This window comes from Leptidea sinapis, chromosome 21 (genome assembly GCF_905404315.1).
Source record: "Leptidea sinapis chromosome 21, ilLepSina1.1, whole genome shotgun sequence".
In the NCBI taxonomy this organism is placed as follows: Eukaryota; Metazoa; Arthropoda; class Insecta; order Lepidoptera; family Pieridae; genus Leptidea; species Leptidea sinapis.
Window position 1 is genome coordinate 1,278,951 of NC_066285.1, and position 26,986 is coordinate 1,305,936.

Here is a 26,986-nt window from a genome sequence, read left to right on the forward strand (position 1 = left end):
GTCACTATCCACTGGGCTATATGATAGGTAATATTCATTACAAGCTTTATATCAATATAAAAGAAATATAAATAAGTTTTGTTAAATTTACTTATCAAATTGGAGAGATAATAATATGTATATATGCCATTTTACATAATATGATGTTATCTAAGTATATAATTTAACATAACCTTTTCTATTTTCGATTTCATCATATAAAATTATACAAAATCTTTACGCATAACCTACACTTGAATTATAGGTACCAGTGGGAGGCTCCTTTGCACAGGATGCTGGCTAGATTTTGGTTACCGCAACGGCGCCTATTTCTGCCGTGAAGCAGTAATGTGTAAGCATTATTGTGTTTCGGTGTGATGGGCGCCGTAGCTAGTGAAATTACTGGGCAAATGAGACTTAACATGACTGTTATGTCTCAAGGTGACGAGCGCAGTTGTAGTGCCGCTCTGAATTTTTGGGGTTTTTCAAGAATCCTGAGCGGCACTGCATTGTAATGGACAGGGCGTATCAATTACCATCAGCTGAACATCCTGCTCGTCTCGTCCCTTATTTTCATAAAAAAAGGTACGCGATCATCATGGAATAATAGTTATAGTTTAAGACATCAATTCCCATATATTTTGACGAATATTTCAATCTCGGTGAAACACCGTAAAAAGTTAAAAATGAACAAAGATTTTTTAAACACTAATTTATATTTAATTTGTATCTCATTGGCAAGTTTTTAGCCAATAGCTACTACTATTATTATTATGAATAAAGTATGATAAATAGTAAATAATGATTCGCACATTAAAATTTTACACCCAACAAAGAAATTGCTTAGCCACAATTATTTAGCACTATTCTGAAGTATGTGTCTCGGTTTAAATTACACTTGATAAATTAAACCATTTTTCACATAGATAGAGTCGTGTAATTTAAATCATTATTAAAACATAAATGTACAACGAAGGATATTTGAAACACACGATGGATACTTATTGCTTAGTTTCATGTTTTCAAACGCGAGCAGAAATAACTATCAACAAAAAATATATACCTATGTGTACTTTAGATAATTTATACTTCTAAGTACATAGAGTCCCTTGCTGTTAGACTACCGATAAAATCATGCCAGGAATATTAGTTTAGTGTGAGTAAATTGCTCAAAATAGAGGTTAGTTCTAAATTCTATATTTTTCGACGTTTTCACAGCTGTTACAGTCGTATAAATAATTTAAGAAGAGTACAACAAGTAGGTAGTCACGATATACCTACGTAAGGCAAATAATCGTAGAAAAAGCATAAAAACAGGCTTAGAATCAACAAACAAAACCTTACAAAATAATTTTCAATAATTTAAAATTAGTTAATTCATTAAACTTATTTTAAATTATTATTAATTACTAACAAAAAATGGTATTTTGTTGTAAGAAAATGTGCGAGGTGCTTGATGTCACTTGTTAAAAACATTGGTGAAAATAAAGTAATTTTGAAAAGAACTTATACAACACCGCAGGCTTTTTACAACAAAACACCAATAAAAATTATTTTCTACTGATTTATAATTTATAATCTGGTTTATATGAAATCCGGTTTTATTTAATTAATATTTATTTTTGCTTTTTCAGTCTTAAAATGGTGATAATTTTAAGCAAACAATAATCGACTTTTTTATATGATAAATGATAATCGTTATGCTAATACCAGGAACACTCGATTCATTGGAATTCGCCTCGATCTTTGGCACAAAGACACTCTGGTATCGAATTTAAAAAAAAAAACGCTAATCCTCAAAATTACAAGTAGCCACACTTCATAATTGGTCTATATTGCCTATGGAAAATACAGATTTTCATATCCATTCCTATTTTACTGAAATTATAAAATACATGAATTATATTGATATTATGAATTTAAGGGTAGGCCTTATAATTTTTAAAATAATAGTTTAATTCCAATATGTTTTAGATATACATATGTATATTATAATTTATTACTTTATAGCCGACAAACAACGTCATAAAATTATTTTTCATGCATGTCCGATTGCCTGTAAGTAGAAACGCAATAATCTTTTTTTTAAGTATGTTGTAATTATAGTGGAATGTATGTTGTAGTTTCTGTATGTTATCTTAAATAAATAAATATTTGTGGTACCGTAATAAGAAATTTACAGACTATATGTATTCAGAATCAAAAACTGATAAATAAAGCCTCGTGACTCGAACAACCGTATGTCGATACGGCGATAAGCCAATTACTAAGTTCCGTTGTACTTAAATCTGATCCTGTATGGGTATAATTTATTTGGCTGGATGGTATTTTAAAAATATTTTTTGAAGTTATACTTGTTTTAATACTATAATATCATTGTCCTTTAGGCGCGTTATGAAAAAATTATAAGAGTGAAAGTTTAAGATGCGCGCGCATCACTGTAACAGAAAAGTAACAGGGTGAAGTTGGTTCCTACAATTCTCTGACGTTTGCGACATTCGTTACTTTTTTTGGTATACTTCGTCCATTATTAGGACAGGCAAAGGGTTCAAGCCCGTACAGTCGTATTCGTTATTTAATAATTAATTGTCAAAGCCATCGTTGCAAGATTTTACAATATTGTTCTTTCTACAAATGCAGAATATCTCAAGGAATAAATTATTTTAATGATATTTGCTTTGTTAGGCCAAATAAGTATAACTTCTTGCGTGCATACATAAGTACATACACACTTTTTTTTGTTTATTGCCTCTATAATGCTTACTTACTTGATACAATGGTGATAATAAGTCTATTTAGCTAGTGGTACTTTCTAGTTACTAAATATCAATTTTCAACCAATAATTATATCCATACCAATATTATAAATGTTAATGTAAGTTTGTTTGTTACGCTTTTACGCCGGAGCTACTGAACCTGATTTTTGATGAGATTTGGTACAGCGATAGATTAGAGCTTGGGAAAGGACATAGGCTACATTTGGACGTAATCCCAGAAAAACGTTCCGAACCACAATCATGTCGAAATTTTGAGTTAAGAACACAAAACTGGTCACGTGATTCATATTAACGGACTGACAAAAAATGGCAGCCCTACTGTCACTCTTTAAATGACATCATGACTTAGTAGCCCAAACAAATATTTATTAAACTTTAAACACAAATTTCTTAAAATGGTGTTTGTGGCTTGGAACGTTTTTCAGGAGCTACGTCCATTTTATCCCGGAAAAATCCATGGTTCCGTCGGATTTTGTGACAAACTATAATTCACGTCGATGAGCTATTACTATACCAATAGGTTTAGCTTGACATAGCAATCTTCCTCGAAATAAGATTCATATAAAATTTTAGGGATGGGAGCGAAAACGGGAACCGGAACTGGAATAAGACATGGGATAATCTTCGATTCCAAACTTGCTTATTATTCTTAAAAACCCTATATTCGCGGACGAAGCGGCATCAGCTAGTATATATATATATATATATATATATATAAACTAGCCCCATTATAATCTAAGTACGTTAAAAAGACAAAAGAAATACAAAATTCTTAACTTAACAAACTAAAAAAAAAGTTAATAAAACCAAAAGCAAATTATATCTATAGTGTTCAAACAATAAGACTTATGGATTCAAACAGACTTATGGCATCCTTAGATGTAGGGCGGGCAAGTATATTTACAAACATGCCCGTATCAAATCTGTTCAAACCCATAAGTCCTACAATTTTGTCTCTACTAGACTGAAATCGGACACATTCCTTTAACAAGTGCTCAAATATATATATTTGAAAGTATCAGAAGGTGGAAGTGTAATAAGATTATTGGCATCATTTCCGTGTCGGATAGCTAGGCCGTCTGCCGAAATAGCTGCCAGCGCTTGGGTTTCTAGTAACTCTATTGTGACGAGTAAAAACTTTTCATTATGGCCGCGCCTCATTGTCTACCGGGCCAAGTGTCTCTCTTCTAAATTTAGTAAAGCTATATATTTGTCTCAATTTTTGTTTTATGACAAAGAGTGACGAGACACGACATCCATCTGTTGGTAAGTCATACATCCATCATTACAATGCAGAGCAGCTCTGGATTTTTGATTAAATCCAAAATTTTCAGTTGCAATTGCTCGTCACTTTGGGACATAAGATATTAGCATAAATAGATAGACTGTTGTTTTGGGGTAAACCACCCAAATATTTTTATTTTAAGAAAAATGTTTGCAAAACCTGCATAAGCTCATTGTAAGCACTAAGGCAATAAAAGGAATATTCATGAATTTCCTCCCTTATCCTTTTGTTGAAACCTCAATAAAATTTATATTTGGGACATTTCGATGAAACTTGATAAAAATTGTGTGCAATAATTTATAATCAAATAGCGATGAAATAATATGGTACCTTTTTTATGAAAAGAAGGGACGAGACGAGCCGGACGATGTTATATGATACACCCTGCCCATTACAATGCAGTGCCACTCAGGATTCTTGAAAAACCCAAAAATCTGAGCAGCACTACAACTGCGCTCGTCGCCTTGAGACATAAGTTGTTAAGTCTCATTTGCCCAGCAATTTCATGGCGCCCTTCAGACCGAAACACAGTAATGTTTACACATTACTGCTTCACGGCAGAAATAGGCGCCGTTGTCGTACCCATAATCTAGCCGGCATCCTGTGCAAAGGAGCCTCCCACTGGTAGATACCTCATATGACTATTAAAAATACCTTTAAAAATATAAACTCACCACAATACAAACTCACTACAATATCAAGTATTCATATTGATTTGTAACTTTCATTTGTTTTATATTCTTCTAATAGAAAAGCAACGATATTATGTAATAACGACCTGTTTTTAAAAAGAACAGTCGTCAGACTTTCGTCATCATGGGAGAACACTTATTTTTAAAAATTGCGAATAACTTTAGACTGGCCAAAATATGGGTGGTTTACCCTATTTACTCAATTATATGTCCACTAATGAGAACATGATTTAGTTATTGTAGGATTAGACGGATATTGGAAAAAATAAGCAAGAATTATCAAATCCTTATACAATTGTAGACTCTATTTATATCCGCAAATATATCATCTTGTTCATAGCGCTGATAATTTACGTTCATCCCCTTTATATGACAAAACCATAATATCACAATATTTGTACAGCAGTTCCACAGGTATTTTATTTTTTTATGTATTTGGTTTATTTACAATCACAATAATACACACAAATATAAAAAGTAAAACTAAAAACTAGGGACTAAATGTAGTAATTACTTGCAAATAAACACAGCATGCACAGAAATAATTAATTTTAGGTATTAAATAGAAGATAATAGCCTAGATACTGCATAAAAAACACTCGTCCATAAAAGTACTGGCCCAAGATTTTATTGTCAGCATTGTGAGACATTTTAATTAGTTACACTCGCTCACAGAACCAACTCTAGACATCTTTCATCATTCCTTTGTTTCAAGCAAGAGAAAGTGAATAAGAGTCTTTATAACAAAGTTAAAAATTTATAGAAATCAGACTATAACGGTCTTACAAATAAACTTGGTATAAACTTATACCTGAGAATAAACAAAGAGTATGAAAAATGTTTAAAAATAGATTTTGCCGCGTTTATTTTTTTTATGGAAAAAGGAGAACAAACGAGCGTACGGGTTACCTGGTGTTAAGTGATCACCGCCGCCCACATTCTCTTGCAACACCAGAGGAATCGCTGGAGCGTTGCTGGCCTTTAAGGAAGGTGTACGCGCTTTTTTGTTTATTTGCAAGGCTGCCTAACATTCGGAAAACTATCATTATAATTGTATTGACAGTTTAGTCAGCGATATAGTCAATATTTTGCATTAGCTTGGTTTATTCTCAGGTTTAACTTTATTCTTAGTTTATTTGTAAGACCGCATGAATAGGTATATCTTTAGAATCAGTGATCCATATTGTAGGCTAGCTGACCCGGCAAACGTTGTTTTGCGATATAAATTATTTTTACAGTTAGACCGTTTCTTGGACATTGCAACATTACTTTATTTTTCACAAATATAAGAATTTTTCTGAAATAAACGTAGCCTAAGTTACTCCTTATTACATCAGCTACCTGCCAAAAAAAGTCCCGTCAAAATCGCTCCAGCCATTTTAGAGATTAACCGGAACAAACAGTCAGACAGACAAATATGTTATTTTGGTTTATATACCGTAAAAAACGGTTATTTCAATATTACAAACAAACACCCCAATTTATTTATTATAGTGCTGTATAATATATAGATTATTAGTGCTGTACACGCCGTAAATATTACCCGTACCAGAATAATTTAAGAAACTGTTATGTAACCGATATAATGTGGTACCTTATAAAAAAAAAACACTTTCATCAGATAAATTTGACATTAATATGTATCAGGCACCACTGCGATACAGAAGGTTGTGCGGGCGCACTGGGAACAGAGGTATTGTAGTTTTATCATGCAGGTTCAATCCTTCTAACGCATACGGGCTCAACGTCTAACGAATACAAATGTCTCATTATTGATATTAATAGAAGATTTTATTTAGTACCAAGGTGATTCAATGAGTCCCTTATTCAAATTACTATCTAATATGTTAAAAAGAAGTAGTTATTGTTATGTCGCGCACCGCATGACTCGAAAGCGTCTTAATTGGGATGCATTTTGACAGAAAGTGACGTTTACGGTTTTTTATGAAAAAGACAAGCGAGCGTACGGGTCACCTGGTGTTAAGTGATCACCGCCGCCCACATTCTCTTGCAATATCAGAGAAACCACAGGAGCGTTGCCGGCCTTTAAGGAAGTGTTCGAGCTTTTTTTACGCACGCGCTTTAAGGTACGCGCTACGCTTAAGTGAAACACACTTAGCTGTCTTCTTTCTTGTTTTTGTTTTCATCGCGAAATTGAATTTCACAAGTTTTTTATGTCTATACAACGTGTTACAAAATACCCCGTAAAAATATAATCTAATATATAAAATTCTCATGTCGCGGTGTTTGTAGTTAAACTCCTTCAAAACGGCTCGACCGATTCTCATGAAATTTTGAGTGCATATTGGGTAGGTTTGAGAATCGGACAACATCTATTTTTCATCCGCCTAAATGTTAAGGGTGGTCCTCGCCAGTATTTTTTTTTAATTTTATTGACATTTTTTGTTTGATTATGAGTCAGCATTAAAAATACAAACAACTTCAATTTTCATCCATCTACGATCAACAGTTACTTTTGTATCGCGATTTTAATATCGGCAATAGAACGTTTGCTGGGTCAGCTAGTTAAGTATAAAAGCGAAAAATTTTGTCAACCCCAGTAAGTTGTTATGTCAGGGAACCAGATTAATAAACAGAAAGGGATGTGTACCTATTTTACCTAATAATTGTCTATATCGTTCCGCGATTTAGGTAGAAATTTTGGTAAATTCTGCATAGTTTACTCTTTAATTTTACTGAAATAGGGTTTACACATCAGTGAAAATAATAATATATTTTTTGGGGTATGTTATACAGCGTTACTGCGGTTCTGAAATATTCTGAATGGACTCGTTATAAGGCCCCATTTAACCTCTTTTCGGCTTTACGGGTAGTTTTGTAGCACCCTGTATAGCAGTATTATTAATTATTATGTCATAAAAATAGTATATTGTGCTAGAACCCGTTCGACTAATGCCTGATAATTACACAAATACAAGCTATTGCCCGCGACTTTGTTTCACGCTATCCCTGACAACGGGTTAAAATTTCTTGAATTCAGTTGACTTCGGCCGCGTTCACATTAATAAAACATCGTATGTGTAAATCCAGTAAATAATTTGTGTGTCAAAATTAAATGAGACCGATTCAGCCATCTTGGCATGATTGAGTAACAGAAATCCAAACATACAAAGTTTCACAATTAAAATATTCCTTGATATTAGTTTAATAGAAGTTATAACTTTTAATCGTTTGGGTGTTATTATACTATTTAGATCGACAATAGATAGACAATAACCTCCTGTTTTGATTATAGTTTAGGATGCAGGTTAGATAATGGGTACCACAACTGAGCCTATTTCTGCCGTAAAGAAGTAATATGTTATTGAGTTTCAAACTGAAGGGCGCCGTAGCTAGTGAAATGACTGGGCAAATGAGACTTGGCAACTTATGTCTCAAGGTGACGAGCGCTGTTGTAGTGCCGCTCAGAATTTTTGGGTGTTTTTCAATAATCCTGAGCGGCACTGCATTGTAATGGGCAGGGCGTATCAATCAGCTGAACGTCCTGCTCGTCTCGTCCCTTATTTTAATAAAAAAAATGACATCTTGTAGCCAGAAATACTCTGTGGTCTTTCACTTAGGTACATCATGTCTATAGATTACACCACAATAACCCGCGAATATTATTTGCGTGGCATTCAGATTTTGCTTATAATGTGACCCTTTTTACTTTTCTTTCGAAACCTTTACTCGTTTTTATAAATAAAACAACCTGATAACCTTTTATAACATGAGTTATTAGCCATTGATAATCCCGGTGAAATCTGATAAGCCGTTTTGCATATTAGCCGGAAGTAATAAATTCAGAAGAATTTTAAACTGACGGAACGGCTGTGAAAACATTTATTTACAAATTTAGTAAGAAGCTTTTATTTTACACTAGCTGACCCGACAGACGTTGTTCTGTATATAATAAATGAAATAATGTTTTTATATGAATTTTTCAATAATATATCAATATCCGCACGACCGAGCCTTGCTCGGATTTTTAAGAATGTACAAAACTTGAACAAAAAAAACAAATAGGACTTCTGGATTCGAACCGGGGCCTTCTACTTTCCGGATCACCCAATTTCCCATCTGAGCTATTAGTCTTGTGTATATTGGCGAAATTTACCTTTGTATTCTAATGTTATTGCAGCTGTTTCTCATTAAAACACAGATAAAAGCACATTTTTTTGAAGTTGAAACCTAGCTAGATCGATTTATCGCCCCTGAAATCCCCTGTATACAAAATTTTATAAAAATCGTTGGAGCCGTTTCGGAGATTCAGATTATATATATACATATATATAAGAATTGCTCGTTTAAAGATATAAGATAACATCAAGAATTACTTCGTAAAATATGCACCCTGCTGTCGTAATAAAATTGTTTCACAGCAGAACTATCAAACCGTGCGTCAATAAATTCTCTCATAGAAATTATGTATGGACACATCAAAGGAAAAACATTTTGAAATAAAAAACAACAAATTTGTTGTTTTTATTTAACTTAGCAGCATTTTCCTACTTATTCACCTTTTAAACCTCCTCTGGACTTCTACAAATAATTCAAGACCTAAATTTGCCAAATCGGTCCAGCCGTTCTCGAGTTTTAGCGAGACTAACGAACAGCAATTCATTTTATATATACTTATAGATAGATTACAAATAAATCTAGATACCCTTAAATTTTATTTATTTATAATTAAGATTAATATTGGAATACATTCTTTGATCTTTTTTATATTGTATATTATAATAAAATAAAAATTTTTAACAAAAAAACAACCGAATCATCAAAAACACTATTCCAAAACAATAGATATAATATGCACTGAAAAGTATAAAAATAATTGCGTATTTTAATAAAATCTAATTAATTAATCTAATTCTAGTTACGATTATTGTTATTTTTGGAATCGGTGTCATCCAAGCTAGGTTTACGTATGTAAAGTAAATTTAAGACTTTTATGGTTTTCTCATGGATGCCATTGTCAGATCTGGACTAAATTAATGGGACCACACGGGAAGCACCGGCTTTCAAATAAAAAAAATAATTATCCAAATCGGTTCACCCAGTCGAAAGTTTTGAGGTAACAAACATAAAAAAAAACCGACAAATTGAGAACCAACTCCTTTTTTGAAGTCAGTTAAAAAGATTTGATAATGAAATGGTATTAGTAGATACTCATAAGGTTTTGGTAAATAAGTTTGCGTCGTCGTACAGACCACAGAGTATAATATAATTACGTCGAGTGTTCAATACAGTGCATTGACGTAGTGACGTAACAAGTATGTCAATGCCATCGACGTCTCACTATCTATCGCGATAATTCTTAACGACCTCTTCGATTATTGTAATACAGAACAACTCTCAAAAACAAGGAAAATTTAATCCTTGTTTACGATAACCTTCGGTAAAGATCATTTTATATAATTTTCAATGAATTTATAGTATTATCACCTGCGGCTTTATTGTCACGTCAATTTTTTTGCTTATCTTAAGGATTGGTCTCCGCTGCACTCCAACTAGACGTTCACGTGCCACATGTTCTGTTGAACTTTGCTCATAATTAAAACTAAAATGCTGGGTTACGTAGTAAGACTGTGTAAAAGTAATACTACTAGAAATAACAAAGACACTGGGATCACATATCACAAGTAATTATTTTGTATTTTATTAATTTCAATGTAAAATAACACGAAGCGTAAGTTACAAAATTTGAAAGATGCCATTGAGTGTCAAGATGCAACGCACACAAGTATACTCTAATAGTTGCCGTAAGAAAAAAGCTATTGTTGTTAGGTATCTAGTTGGAGCGCAGCGGAGACTAATCCTAAATCTAAGATTTTTTGTTTCTCTTTACTAAAAAAAAAAACACTAATGTTACGTTTAAAATCTGATAATTCGTTTCTGAGATTAACTTTCAAACAGACAAAATTCCTAAGATTATTTTTTGTGCCGTCCCGCACATGTATACAATGTTTTTTTCTTAATTTAATATAAAGTCATTGCACGCTTACAATTTTATTATTTACTAGCTCACCCGACAGACGTTGTTCTGTAAATAAAAAACTGTTTTTCAATAATATTATGTCAATAATATTTCATATCATCAAGAATTATTTTGTAATTTATGCTCCCTGTTGTTATAATGAAATTGTTTCATAGCAGAACTGTCAAACCGTGCGGCAATAAATTCTCTCATAGAAAATTATGGGTACCAAATCGAAATAAAAACTATCCTATCTCTCAAGTTGGACTAAACTGCACTTCATGAAAAAATCCCCATATAAATCCGTTCATTAGTTAAGGAGTTCAATGTGAACAGGAAACTGGATTGATATATATTAAGATAATATGTTTAGATAACCATAAATACTAAAGACTAACTAGCTATTGTTCTAAATTATTATTTATTTTTCAACTCTGCTTAATACCCTTTCATAGCACATATTATCATTTATAATATATACTGATGTCTATTAATATTATTGAGTCGTAGAATTAAAACTAAAAATGAGGTTCTGTATGCCTATCGTTGCCAGCCACTGACAAGGCTGTTCCATATCTTTGACAGCAGTGTCCAGAGAAATAATTTTGACGTATAATACAAATGGCTGCGAAAGAAACGTACAATACTCTGAAGTATTTTGCATTATTAATTAATTTCGATGGTATACCGTGTTATTTATACTTCAGGTATCAACGTAATAAAGTAGATATTATCCAAATGATTTGAATTTTCTTTAGTGTTAATTCCGCCAATATTTGTCTTTAAACAATTCGGCACGTGTTTCGCCTCTACACGAGGCATCCTCAGGACGTGTTGTCTCGCCAAAATCTGGCACGAGACTGAATTCAATATTTTTTAAGTAGATTTTTTTTTTGTAAATAGTTTTGCTATTGATGTTTGTTTTGCTCCTTCGTGAATTACCCTCTTAAATATAATAATTTATTAATCAAAAATAATAAAAAAAAAAAACACATTTTATTAGCCAACTAAATTAAAAGTATATTTCTTTTATAAATCACTCTCCATGAGCTCGTTCTCATCATTCTATAGCAAAAATAATTTTTTTCACTACAATGAAAATGCTATCGAAAATACTACCTGTACATTATTTTATTTGTTACTTAATCTCAAAACAGTATCAAAATGTTTAAATTAAAGACTCGTTTTTCTTATAGAGTTAGGCTGTCGATATTTTTTATTACTTTACGTACGAGTGCACATTATCAAGTAAGTCGGCGCTCTTAAATGTAGTAAAAATGTTGATTGATTCCGTTACATGTATTTAAAGCGTACAAGTAAACGACAAAAAAATCTAATATATAAAATTCTCGTGTCATGGTGTTAAACATTGAACTCCTCCGAAATGGCTTGACGATTCTCATCAAATTTTGAGTGCATATTGGGTAGGTCTGAGAATCGGGCAACATCTATTTTTCATCCCCCTAAATGTTAAGGGTGGTCCACACAATTTTTTTTTTAATTTTTTTGACATTTTTTTTTAATTTGCTTGATTATGAGTCATCATTAAAAAATACATACAACTTCAAATTTTCACCCATCTACGATCAACAGTTAGTTTTGTATCGCGATTTTAATATCGGCAATACAACGTTTGCTGGGTCAGTATGATTATAATATTATTGAGGAGTTCAGCAGTATGTGTGTGTAACTCCAAAACAGGTAGGGCTAAGACTATATACCAATATCATCACCAATACTTATTTACATAGAAACATTGCCAACCAACAATGCAAACAAAAAGATTTGAAATAATAATATTTAAATTAAATATTGTTAACTAGCTGACCCAACAGACGTTGTTATGTGATGACAAAGGTTACTTCTAGCATGAGCGGATGTAGTTGGCTTTCCATAGAATCCGTTATTAGCTGACCTCTACTCGAGTAAAGGAATATTCGTACCAAAATTCAAGTCTATACGCCGTGTGGTTCCAGAGATATTGTGATGAGTCAATACATAGGTGGATTTTATCTATATATAAATAATGAAAAAGGTCTTTTTTTGATGCTCTTTCACGCCTAAACCAATGATCGTATCGACATGAAACTCCCACCATTCGATGCGAAATTTAACCTGGATGGTTTATGGCTACTTATTTTTCGAATTCCAAAGTTCCTTCATTAATTTAATTTCTTAAAAAAATTCTCCCAGCTAAGCGGGCGGGAACTGCTAGTCTGTATATATATAATGAAAATGGTCCTCGTTTGAGGCTCTTTCACGCCTAAAACACTCATTGTATCGACATGAAACTACCACCTTTCGATGTGAAAGTTATGCTGGATGGTTTATGGCTACTTATTTTTCGAATTCCAAAGTTCCTTCATTAATTTATTTTCTTAAAAAAATTCCCCCAGCTAAGCGGGCGGGAACTGCTAGTCTGTATATATATAATGAAAATGGTCCTCGTTTGAGGCTCTTTCACGCCTAAAGCACTCATTGTATCGACATGAAACTACCACCTTTCGATGTGAAAGTTATGCTGGATGGTTTATGGCTACTTATTTTTCGAATTCCAACGTTCCTTCCTTTTAAAATTCTGGGAACGGCTAGTCTATATATATAAGGAAAATTGTCCTTGTTTGAGGCTCTTTCACGCCTAAACCACTGATCGTATCGACATGAAATTGCGAAACCATTCGATGCGAAATTTATCCTAGATTGTTTATGGCTACTTATTTTTGGAATTCCAACGTTCCTCCATTAATTTATTTCCTTATAAAATTTGCCCAGCCAAGCGTGCGGGAACGGCTAGTATACTCATATATAGATTATTAAGAGTATTCAAAATTAACTGGTTCATTCATAATACCATGCAGTTGGCAAAGTCACTATGCATGAAACAGAAATAATCATCTGTGCAAGAGTGCACTTGCACACTACTCGAGACTATTTCTGACACACGTTGACTTAACCCGGTTAAACTGTTACAATATGTATAAATATCTCCCGCGTTAACTATTTTTATGAATATTATACACAGAATGCGATTCCTGAATCCAGTAGGTGAGTGAAAGTGTGCCACAGCTTTATTCTAAACATTTTAAATGCGAGACGGATGATGTATCCATTATAATTTAGACCATAAGCTTAGATTAATACTCTCCGCTGCGCTCCAACTATAAACCGAACTACTAAGAACAATAGCTTCTTTAATACGGCAACTATTAGATGCTTGTGTGCGTGGCATTTTGATATCAATAGCATCTTTGAAATTTTGTCACATACGCTTTGTGTTATTTTACATTGAAATTAATAAAAAACAAAATACTTACTGATTATATGTGATCCCAGTGTCTATCTTATTTCTTGTAGTATTATTTTAACATAGATTTACTACGCATCCCGGCATTTTAGTTTCAATTATTAGCAAAGTTTAACAGAACATGTGGCACGTCAACGTCACACATTCTTTATTTATTTATTTATTCAGGCTTACCAACTAAATACAATTAATTAACTTATGCACTAAGTATTAAACAAATATAATAAAATAGTTTAAATGTAATAAATTAAAGGTAAGCACAACATTACTATACGAAATACATGTGATATTTTAAAATCTAAAATCTATAAATTTTGGAGAGCAATATAAAATTGTTTTTTTTTTTAAATTAAGAAAATTGTAAAGAAGATATCAGTGTTTTCATCTAAATTAAAAATACAAATATATAATTGTAACATTAGCTGCAGTAGAGGAGAGTTTAAGCCATAATTACTGTGGTGGAATTTAATGTGCATTGGGGAAAAAGTACTAAGCCGACAATTGAGGGCAGGCACATGCAAACCGATTTGTGATAAAAGCGAAGGACATATTATCATAGTTTAAAAGTTTATGTAACCACAGCAATTGTGAAGCATTTCTACGTATTCGCAGAGATCTCATTTGAAATGTATTTAATCTATTCTCATAGCTATCATTACGGCTATATTTATTTGCAAAAAAACTTAACTTTGAAAGAAACTTTTTTTGTACAGATTCTATTCGTGATATATATTTTTTGTGATATGGGCACCAAACAGCTGAGTTATATTCTAGATTAGATCTGACAACAGAGTTGAAAAGTATCTTAAGTGGTAAAATACTTCTAAAATCTTTCGTATTACGGAAAATAAAACCTAGCATTTTAAAACTCTTACGAACAATGTGATCTATATGTTTGTTAAATCTTAGTTCACTATCTAATATAATGCCTAAATCTTTAAAATCATTCTTTTCAGCAATAAACACGTCATTTACATTTTTGTTCGAGACTGGCTCGCCTTCGCCCACTTGGGCGTAGCATCAGTTGCCGCACTTTGCGACTACTAGCGGTATCTAGTTAGAGCGCAGCGGCGACCAACCCTTAATCTAAGACCATAAGATTAATTTCTTATCAAATCTTAGGCGGACTGTTAGTCTATATTGTTTTTCCAGATATTTAAAAGTTGTAACAATGGCGTAAGGGTCATTTGCTTGACCTAAAAGCATTCAGTTCTAATAATTTGATTTAAATCTGTTTTGTGTTTTTGGGTAGGTAATTATTTATGTTAATTTTATTGCTATAAAATTTATAACTGGGTGCACGTTTCATTTTACATAACATTAGAATAAGTGTCTTATGGTACAGGGGAAGGTACATAAAGTATTAATCCTACCATTTCAAAATGAAGGTTAATTTATTTCTATCGTTGGTTAATTTTTATTGTCTCAATTTTTGATTTAATAGTAAACATACCATTTCAGTTTTCTTTAGGTTCCTATATGAATTAAAAAAAATACTTATAATTTAAAAATATATATGTATTGTAATTTTAAACATAATTGGCAATTTTATTTGCTTATGTTGTTGTTATTATAAATTATTATGAGTATTCAACGTATCTTTAGTGTTTCAACAAAATAAATACTATATTTGGAATACTGTAGTTGATCTTCTTATCTTCACAGAATTCGAAAAATCATTGTGACTTTTAATAGTAATAGCCTAAACACATAATCGGATTTGGTACAACCGAAACATTGGACGCAGTCTGGGGGCCTACTTCCAAAATCGATATTCGATAAATCGTCGCATTAGTCGTGTCGAATCCTACTCTTAGTTACACCGTAATCAATGTCGAAACGATGATTGAACGAACGAAACATTATTCGATATTATCGGTCCTAACCCTACTCTTAGTTGAAAATAAGAGAGAATATTCGAATTTCACAAATAATCAAACGTCACTTTTACGATAATCTCAACGACACCTTCTAGGCTGTCGATGCTATTATCGTTTCAAGTTCAAGTTCAAGTCAATAAATATATTTGCCATACAATATATATATTTACTAAATATTATTGAAATAATTAAATGTGATTTACTATTCAACAGGATTTTTTACTACTAAGTCATTTAAGTCATTTTGTTGATCGTTTATGCATAGAAATAATGCAAATGGCCGCCTGAGAAATTGGAAGTCGACGAGGTTGAGTTACTTTTCTTTTACGTTTTATTATCCGCAAGTTTTGTATTATTTATTCAATTTTAAATGGTCATATTATATTCATGACATATTTTTTTAACATTTACATTATGTGTAAATGATCCCAAATTGGTGGTGCAGAGTCTGGCATGGTCCTTAGCGCCTAAACTATGTTTTGACTTTTGACACTTAACAGCGACATAGCACAGATAATGTTTAGATTTGAACACATTTCATTCACACTAATAACGTAACGATAAACGATAAGGAATTCGAACATTTGTTAGAGTAGGATAGTTGGAATATATTCGGAGTATTATCGTATCGTTCCAAATGTATCGTTGTCGATTTTGCGAGTAGACCTCCTGGTAGCGGACCATATTCGATGGTATATCGCATTGTCCATCGCACAAAATTATTATTATTACCGTCCGGACCGTATATCTAGTACGACGCCGGACCAATTGGTGCGATGCGCCCACCGGACCGTCTGATGTTCCGACCGTACCAAATCCGACTATGTGTTTAGGCTATAACACGAGTCACAACAGGATGCCTACTTTCACTATACGCGCCAAACTTAATATGAGCTGCAAGCGAGACTTGAACCTGTCGCTTTGCAAACAAGTTTTCCCAGTCGGAATACATTAAATATTGTACTTGATTGCGTAAAACTTGGGACTTATAATTATTTTGAGAATGATTCACGAACATTACGTTTCAAGATACAAAATATATCTTTGCAAGACTAAAGGCCTTACAAATAAACTTGGTATAAAGTTATAACAAAAAAAATGCAATGCAATAAATAATATAGACAAAGAAAATGCAAAATGTTTACAATATCGTTGACAACACTGTCAATACAATGATAATTCTGAAGTTTTCCGAATGACAAGCAGCAAATAAACGCGGGAGACGTTATACATCCGAACAAACCATTCGTAAGCGAATTGTCTAAATAGACGTTATGTAATATGTAAAATGTTTACAAATGTAAACATTGTACATATTCTTGGTTTAGGCTTAGTTATAACTGTATGCCAATTTTATTTGTAAGGCCATTAATGTTAACAAAGATCTTAAAAACTAATAAAGTACTCGACACTTAGCCGCTCTTTTCACTTATAACAGATATTTTATACAGGTTGTTCAAAAAATCCCGTACTATATCTTAAGGTGTATTTTGGCATCAAGTAATGAGTACATATAAATATGAATTTTCAGGATATAAGCATTTTAAAAAAAGTGAAAAAAAAGAGGAATAACGTACCCAATTATAAAAGTTTGGACACCTCTGCCTGCGGTCATTTTCATTTTTCCCCGCCCATTTCATTCATTTACCTGCGGAGGGCGCGCGGGCGGCTACTAATAACGAAAATTTACACACTTAATTCATAATTATGTGCACGTGCTCAGCTTCTCTCATCCGCAGATTCTGCTCGACGTGACCACGACTGGCTTCGATACATTTAGTACAACGATTCACGGCATTGGCACGAACCCGTTGTAACACCGTCGTGTCAGTCTTAATCGTATCGAATACTGTAATGATCCGGGCTCTCATTTCCTCCTCAATGTCAAATTTTTCGAAACACATATACCTTAACGTGACAGACTTACTTCGGAGCTGCCATTTTTTAGGATTCCGTACCCAAAAGGTAAAACGGGACCCTATTAATAAGAGGGATAGTATGACAGTTGACATTTCCGCAGATGATATATTTCTGTTGCCGCCATTACAACAGATACTTGAAAACTGAATATAATATTTAAAAGTGCTCCAATACATCAAATGTGAATTTAATAGGTACTGAACCCTTCATGCGTGAGTCTGACTCGCACTTGGCCGTTTTTTCTTAATACAACCTTTGGTTAGAGACAACGTCTGAACATTGGCTGGGACTTTATTGTAAAAGTATATTGTGTTTACATTTGGTTTGCCTTCTGTTATGCCTTATCTAAGGCTAAATCTGTGCTTATAATGAAATCGCCGCAAAGTAAAAAAAAACTTCGTCGTCTATATATAATACCAATTCCAAAAAAAGTACTTCTCAAACTGTATTTTGGTGAAGGTGAAGCTGTTTCGGACATTAGTTGAAACAAGTAGACAGACAGAATAATTGAACTGATCCTGAGTAAAAAGTAATTTTTCGGGCATAACTAAATATAAAATAACAGCATTAAATTAAAATGTAAATAATGAAAGTACGAAAATTCTTAAAGTTATTTTTATTATGTATTATTTATTGTTATTTTATTCTTTATAGTTTATATTGTCCGCAACTAAATCTAAAATAATAAATCAACTGCAATCCTAGATCAGATATGCATTCCTTACTTGAAAGAATTTTATGATCGGACCAATATCGGAAAAATGTAAAACGCACGTGTGCAATTCACACTTATTTATTGAGCAAAATAAAATTTCTATTCAAATATGAGTGTGAAAGCCTTATTGCCATATTCGTATTATATTATATTAAACGATTTGCAAACAAACAATCTCTCACGCACACACACAATTAATATTTGTCTAGTTACTATGATTAGAAGTTTTTTTAATTTGTTTCTTCTCGTCGATATGCTTTTTTATAGGGACAATTTATGCCTACAATAAGGGACGAGACGAGCAGGACGTTCAGCTCAAGGTTCTTGAAAAACCCAAAATTCTAAGCGGCACAACAACAATTTTCACTTTGAGACATAATATGTTAAGTCTCATTTGCCAAGTACTGTCACTAGCTACGGCGCCCTTCAGCCCGAAACACAATAATGTTTACACAATACTGCTTCATGGCAGAAATAGGCGCCGTTGTGGTTCCCATAATCTAGCTGGCATCCTGTGCAAAGCAGCCTCCCACTGGTAACAACAGTGGTTGACAGAGCGTTCATGTTCATCACGAAGTCTAGTTCCTGTGTGATATCTTGCATAACAATTCTCTTGGGAAAGGTATTTCCAGTAGGTTTCCGTTGCCGTCTGCACCTACTGTTATAGGGATATTTCCCCAAGAATTCCCCAAGGTTCCTGAAGCCCTTTCTGAACAGTCGCCTGATCAGCGTGTATGATACAACAACAACTCGGCCAATTCACTTGTATGTTTAAGATACATTTGTTTTAGTTAACAGCTTCTTATCAGTAGCCGCTTGTGTATTTTCGTATTTAGTTAATTTTACGTCTACGGGTCAGAATAAATTGATGGAAGATGTAATCTCTGAAATAATCGATTTGTATTTCTGCCATAACATATATTTTTTTATGAAAATAAAACGTTCAAGACGTTCAGCTGATGGTAACTGATACGCCTTGCCCAATACACTGCAATGCCGCCTAGGATTCTTGAAAAACCCAAAATTTTGAGCGGCACTACAATTGCGCTCATCACCTTAAGACATAAGATGTTAAGTCTCATTTGCCCATTTATTTCATTAGCTAGGGCGCCCTTCAGACCGAAACAAAGTAATGTTATAACTTCACGGCAGAAATAGGCGCCGTTCTGGTACCCATAATCTGGCCGGCATCCTGTGCAAAGGAGCCTCCAACTGGTAATCATGGCATTTATACTATTGTGTGCCGGTGTAGGGTCCATGATCTATGAGAGAGTCCATCTTTAGAGCTATGCGATCGCAATAGGCGACGTATTATCAAGTTCCGGTTTTGATAAACAAAATAATCACAATATGTACCAGAAACCCGATATAATACTTTGATCTATAGTGTTTGGTTGATATTTCGATGTCACACGCGCGCCTAACACTAAAGCTGTGTTGCATCATATTAGCTGTTATAGTTAATGTTTAAGTTAAATTTAAAGTAAACAATAACGGTGCTTAATTTGTTGTCCTTAAAGTTAAACTGAAATATCAAGTCTATATCGAATATTTATTTCAAACTTTTGACAGGTCGCTATTGAATTTTTAGCATAAGGTGACATTAATTTAGGTATATTACATAAAAAAAAATTAACACTACAGAACGATACAATTATCTTACATTAAAAAGTTTATTTCCCAGAAAAATCAACCTTCATCCATAATTTCAGCGACTGTCTTACAAATTTTCGATCAGGTCACGTGTCCTGACGCGAGTTTAACATTTTACACAGATCACAAGAAAAGTGCTCAACGCCGCTAAAGAAGTTTTAAAAATGCTATGAATAATCTAGATCATTTTTATGCGTCAAATTGTCTGTCACTGTTATAGACAGATGATGCTGTTTAGCATGAGATCGATCATCTGCTCGACGACCTGTATAGCCGAGTGATTAGCGATCCTACCTACAAAGTTAGAGGTCCGGGTTCGAATCCCGGTAGGTGCAAGGATTTATATGATGAATATGTATGTTTGTTTCCGAGTCATTTATGTTTATATGTATTTATGTATGTTTAAGTAAGTATATTGTATTAAATATATCGTTGTCTTGCAACCAATAACACAGGCTATATATGCTTAATTTGGGGCAATATAATTTGTGTAATCAGTGTGTCAATATTATCTTCTCGTTATTTTTCCAATAAAAAACATTGACCCAAGCGAATATTTGATTGTTACAGTGGTGCTGTTGTAGTTACTGGCTGCTAATTCAAGTACAGAGTCTTCTGGGAGAAAAGTTTACATTGGGATACATAACCGGGTCTCAGCGCCGACCTGGAGATATGAACTACCCAAGACCAGGACGTGTTATATCAGGTTAGATACCTTGTTTAATACATACGGTGTTTTTTTGCAACTTTATCTTTATAAATACATAGTGAAAATGATCTTTGTTTGAGGCTCAATCACGCCTAAACCACTGACGGTATCGACATGAAACTACCACCACTCGATGCGAAATTTATCCTATATAGTTTAAGGTTTTTTATTTTTTTGTTTCATTTGTAATAAGATGAATAAAATTTAATTCATTTCCTTTTAAAATACGCCCAGCGAAGCGGCGGGAACGGCTAGTGAAATATAAATACAAAAGATGGTTGCCCTAACTGATAAACTTCGCTGGGTAACAGAAACGATTGAGGTATCTAATTGGTAGGCTTAGATAAAGGACTGGTCTCCGCTGCGCTCCAACTAGATACCGCACTACGTAAGAGCAATAAGCATCTTTCAAATTGTGTAACATACGCTTTGTTTTACATTGAAATTAATAAACTACAAAATACTTACTGGTGATATGCCTCCGTCATCGGGCGGACCGTAATTAATTAAAATTATTATGCTGACGCGCGCAATTATCAAACCCTCCCCTAGTATGCTGAAGAACTGTCAGTTTTTTTGTACGTCGCATTCATGTTGTGGGGTACCAGAGGTCTGGTAGGAATTAGAATCATGAAATGAAAATAAAGAAGAGTCACAAAATTGAGTCAATAAATTAAAAAAACTAGCCTATAGCATAAAAGTTTCGGTCCCAGTAAGTATGCGTTACATATAGAGGTCTGCAGCTCAAAAAATCTTTAGCAGGAAATAAATAAATATGTTTATATTTCTATTTGAACCTTCCAGTACAAATTTTATCAATATCGATAACACCTACTCGCTAAAGACACGAAACAGATTGAAATAATGGGATATTTTATTTATTATAAACATATAAATATTTCAATCACAAACAGAACAAAACGTTTACACCATTACACCACATTATTATATTTTGTGAGCGCTAGTTCAATGACCTCGAGGAAATTGAATGTGTAAATTACTGTATAAGTGTCAAATTAAGAAACATTTATTTGCAGCAAAAGAAACAGCTTTTTTGCATAAAATGTTGTGTCAAACGAAAATTATCCAGCGCACTGCAGTGTGTGCATAAAATGTTATGTATTTTGCATCTTTGATTGGACAAATTGTGTGTAACACGATTTTAGTAAGTATTTATTCATGACACAGCAGTATGCAAAAATTTACAAATCAACAAAATGAAAAGAACATATCACATACACGGACGAGTAAGTAAGAAGTACTGTGCCATATATACTATATAACCATATTTACCATATTGACCAATATTTACCAGTGGGAGGCTCCTTTACCCAGGAAGCCAGGCTAGATTATGGGTACCACAACGGCGCCTATTTCTTCCGTGAAGCATTAATGTGTAAACATTAATGTGTTTCGGTCTGAAGGGTGTCGTAGCTAGTGAAATTACTGGGCCAATAAGCCTTAACATCTTATGTCTCAAGGTGACTTTTTGGGTTTTTCAAGAGTCCTGAGCGGTACTGCATTGTAATGAGTAGGGCGTATCAATTACCATCAGCTGAACGTCCTGCCCCTTATGTTCATTAAAAAAAGATATATTTAAATCGATCATTGAATAAATATGATATGAGATTACAAATACACAATCCACACATTTTAAGAATCTCAGTCCTTTTAGAAGTTAATTGATCATATAATACATAAAGTTCAGGCGGGATGAAGCTAACTGGTTTCTCTTTTGCAGCTTAATTCTTTACGAGATCGTGCCCACATCAGCAAATTTAAATAATGTTGACGACAAATAATATTATAGATATGAAACTCTCATAACCATTATGGTTAAAGAAATTAAAATCTTGGCTGTTGCTTCTCAATATATTCTTGATAATGTAATGTATGTTCATAGGCACATAAGTGAATTTGCTCGAAACTGTCATAACCATAATGGTAACACCAGGAACAGACATAAACTTATAATGCCTACTATTCGGCAAAGTCGAGTTAGTAAATCTTTTGTGGAGCGATGTATATGCTTTTACAACAAGATCCCAGAAAATGTTCTAAACAAAAGTGTTACGTTATTCAAAAGAATTTGTTAAAAAACTTTGTGTGGTAGAGGTTACTATAACATAAATGACTTTCTTAATGATACCACGGGCATTCGTTTTGGAATGGGTGGTAGTTTTTGACTTTCAATAAGGCATGTCACATCCTATTTTTAGTAAAAATATCTGAATTTGAATTATTACCGCAAAGAAGTTTTGATTTGTTGAGAAGGAGGACAAACAAGGGTACGAGTCACTTGATGTTAAGTGATGACCGCCGCACACATTTCCTTGCATTACACAAGGGGAATCACAGAGGTGTGTATGGCCTTGAAAAGTGTACGTGCTTTTTTGATATCGATATCGTTTCGTCCTGTAAACACCGCACTACATAACTAACACTAACGAAGCTCACTCCACAGCTTGCTTGCATGTGGAATAAAGTTCGTTGAAATCCGCACTGTGGAGTAACGCCAGACATCCAGATGGTCGGGATGATATCCTAATTTGTGACGTGTCGTGCGAAGGTGGAATTCGGCAGCAGGAATCAGGTCTTCGGAACACTCCCCGTAGTCGTAATTTTATTTATTCATTTATTTATTTAGATAGTTACACCAACAACACATCATTATAAAATTAAAATTTTAGCAAGTACAAAAGGGATAGTACAATATGACATGTCTTTACAGGTGTAAACAACATTTACAATAGTCCGAAAAGAGTAACAAAGTTGAACAATTAAAATTAAAGAAATGAAGAGTTATACAAAAATGATGATATTAAATGACTTAAATACATTTCTACTTTAAAAAAAGAGATTTATAAAATTTCTAACTATACAACAACACAATAATTTACTTCTTATATTTAACTTACATAACTAAGATCTTAATAGTTTTTTTAATGCAGTCGGTTTTAAATTTATTGATATTAGTCATATGAAAAATATCTATATTTCCATTTTTTGCAGTGATATCGTTATAAGAGCTCATAATTCTGTTTAAGGGGGCGTTTTTACCTATATTAGTTCTGCTGATTGTTGGCCTGAAAATATTTTTAATAGGGAATCTTGGTCTATTTCTAGGGACTGTAAGATTTACATTTATAAGACATTCTGGGGATATGATTCTACCATGTATAATCATATCCCATATAAATTTAAGTTAATAAATACCCTAAATCTAAAATTATTTACAATCTTCTATACACTCGGTGTCCAAGAATAGGTAATGACAGTTTTTGAGTTAATGAGTTTATTTGAAATATCGAAAGAGCTTTTACCCTAAAATAGTTCAAAGAACGCGTTTATATCAGGTAGGTTTCAGTAAAAAATAAAACAAAAAAATTAAAGTAAATAAAAACTGTCCGCTTTATTTGCGCCACGTAATTTAAAAAAAAAATATTATGTAAAATAAAGGGTTAGAATGATTATCATTAAGTTGTTGTTATCATAATATGGTTATCATAAAGTTGATAAAGTGTTGCAGTCTACGAAATAGAAAAACTTATTTATGTAGTAAATCGTGGTTTATTGTTGACTTTCAATAACGAGATCACTCGTAAATACGTCACGTTTATTTAAATTTTGACAGGACGAAGTTTGTCCGGGCAGATCACTGACCTCTACTATGTACCACTGGACTGGCGGCTGTCAAAGTCCTTTATCAAGTGATGATAACCTCAGCAAACATCGATAGATGGTGGGAAACTATTGACAAAAAAAATTGTGTACTTTATTACGTTGATTCTCGAAGTATAAATACCACGGAAAACGAACTAAATTAATTCAAAATGCAAAAATACTTCACAGTATTGTACGTTCCTCGTCAGCCATTTGTATTAGACGTCAAAAATAGTTCTCTGTACGCTCGCGAGTGGCGCTTCAAATAGGCACAAAAATATTCTGTCAAACATATGGAACAGCCTGTCCAGCGGTATTTATGCAGGTCAGTGGGGCAGCTAGTTTACGATAAAAATGGATGCCACAACTGTGAATCTGAATACACACTGGTACCTACTCTATGTATGTCATATGTGTGCTCCATGACCTTGGATGTTTGTCGTTGTTTGACATAACATTAACAGTTGTCTAGTTTGACGGCCTTAAAGCACACCTTATGATAAACCTTGAACCATTTTAAAACGATATGCTCGATATTAACACAGTTGTTCTAAAAACTCAAAAAGGACATTATCTTTTTTTCGTTGTTTAGGTCAATCATAAAAAAAATACAAAATAAATTGAATAACAACAAACGAGTGAACGGTCACCTGTAGATAAGTGATCACTGATGAATCACTTAAATGTTGCTGGCCCTTTACTTAGAGCGTTATCTTGTCTTTTTTTATACGAACATAATATATTATTTATGTGGCCACCTTTTTTTTATGAAGAATCTTTAAAAATGACCAACTTTATTGAAATTATTGCATCTCTTTCACACATTTAATTAGTTATTTAAGGCATATCTTCCAATAAGTGGGCTTTCTATGAGCTTATATATCCAGTAACTGTATTGAATAAACATGAAATCTTAAAGTTGTCAATTGTTCTAGATTTAATATATAAAATGTACTTACAAAGAATATTACTTCTCTTTTATGGAAGAGGAGGTAAAACGCCCCCTGGTATTAAATGATCCTAACAAAAATTTTGTACAGCAGACTTCATTAGATGCAACTATAATGCATTTGGAGGTTATATGCAGAAGGACATCAAAAAGCCTAGTGCTGAAAAGAATAACTTTTTCACTTCTCATGCTCTGAAAATTGCTTATTTGTGCACGATATAGGCTGCACAAAATCGATTTTTGTGCACAAGTGCACAAAATTATCTACTCATAAATGTATCTATATTAAGGCAAAGAAAATGAGCTATACAGCCAAACACAATAAAAAGTTCAGGAATAGAATTTGTTATTTTATAATATTTACTTTAATTTATTTGCCTCATGTATTTTTAAGATATAAAAGATATTAAAATTTTAATTAAAATACAGTTGGTTATTTAAATAATTAAAAAAATATATATACTACAAAAATAATTTAATAGTAGGCTGTATAGGTCTGGAGCCCAAGCAAATCATCGTAAGATTTAAAAAAAAGCGGCGGGAAACAGGTTTTTTTTTTCTTGTGTTTATTTATTTCTTCAAACTTGCTAAAATTGTTAAAAATTTCCATGTTATACTACTGTTTTATTTCCTCGCAAACGAAATGAAAAGCAGAGTTTATAACTCGTCCCCAAAACCATTCGCTAAAAGTCTCGGATAAAAAATGGTTCGTTTTGTGCACTCGATTTGCACCCTAAACACCCATAGATAAGTCTACTTTTTGAGCGAATGTTATAAGAAATTTGATTAAACAATCATTATTTTTTTATGTCATTTGATTATCAGAATTTGTTCATAGTTTTTCTTATAAATTGATAATTTTAAATGTTTTAGGTGCAATACCAATGGCAGTCGAAGAGATAAATGAAAAGTTGCTCGGGCCAATGGGACATTCGCTAGACTTTGTTGTGGCTGAAACATACGGACAGGAAGAAGTATCTATTCGTCAGGTAAGGTTCGAAAAGTTTTGACGGGCTAAATTATTGATCGCAATGGCGGACATCCTGATGGAATGACCGTAGTGGCTTTGGCACGGGGAAGGGTGGCATGGGACGCAACTTGCATCGACAGTTTGGCTCCTTCTCATGTTCAAGTCACTTCAATTGGACTGCTGCTTCGACTGCCAAAGACAGCAATCTTCGTAAATATGTCGGTGCTAATAAGTCTTAATGTTTTACCGTTGAGCCTGTACGACCCAGAGGCGCAGAGAATGTACAAAGCACTATCTACGACTATATACAAAGCCTCAATAGGGCTACTCATCCAAGCAGATATTTCAGCCAACGGATCAGCCTAGCTATCGATCGCGGAAATGCTGCTAGTATTCTTAGTACACTTCCCCGTAGTAATAGTTTTTACATCTTACTATCATATACTAGGTTATTAATAAAGGCGAAATAAAGTTATTCCAAATTTAAAACATTTTCGGCCTTACAAATAA

At 33.2% G+C, this 26,986-nt stretch overlaps 1 protein-coding gene across 1 annotated transcript in view; it reads left to right on the plus strand.

Annotated features, from left to right (window-relative positions):
• The window catches only part of LOC126970599 (guanylate cyclase 32E-like), a 74,304-nt gene that overhangs the window by 1,518 nt on the left and 45,800 nt on the right, over window positions 1-26,986 (plus strand). The window contains exons 2-3 of the mRNA XM_050816613.1: window positions 20,756-20,891; window positions 26,380-26,495. Coding sequence (XP_050672570.1) covers window positions 20,756-20,891; window positions 26,380-26,495 — 252 coding nt within the window. The remainder of the gene's footprint in view (window positions 1-20,755; window positions 20,892-26,379; window positions 26,496-26,986) is intronic.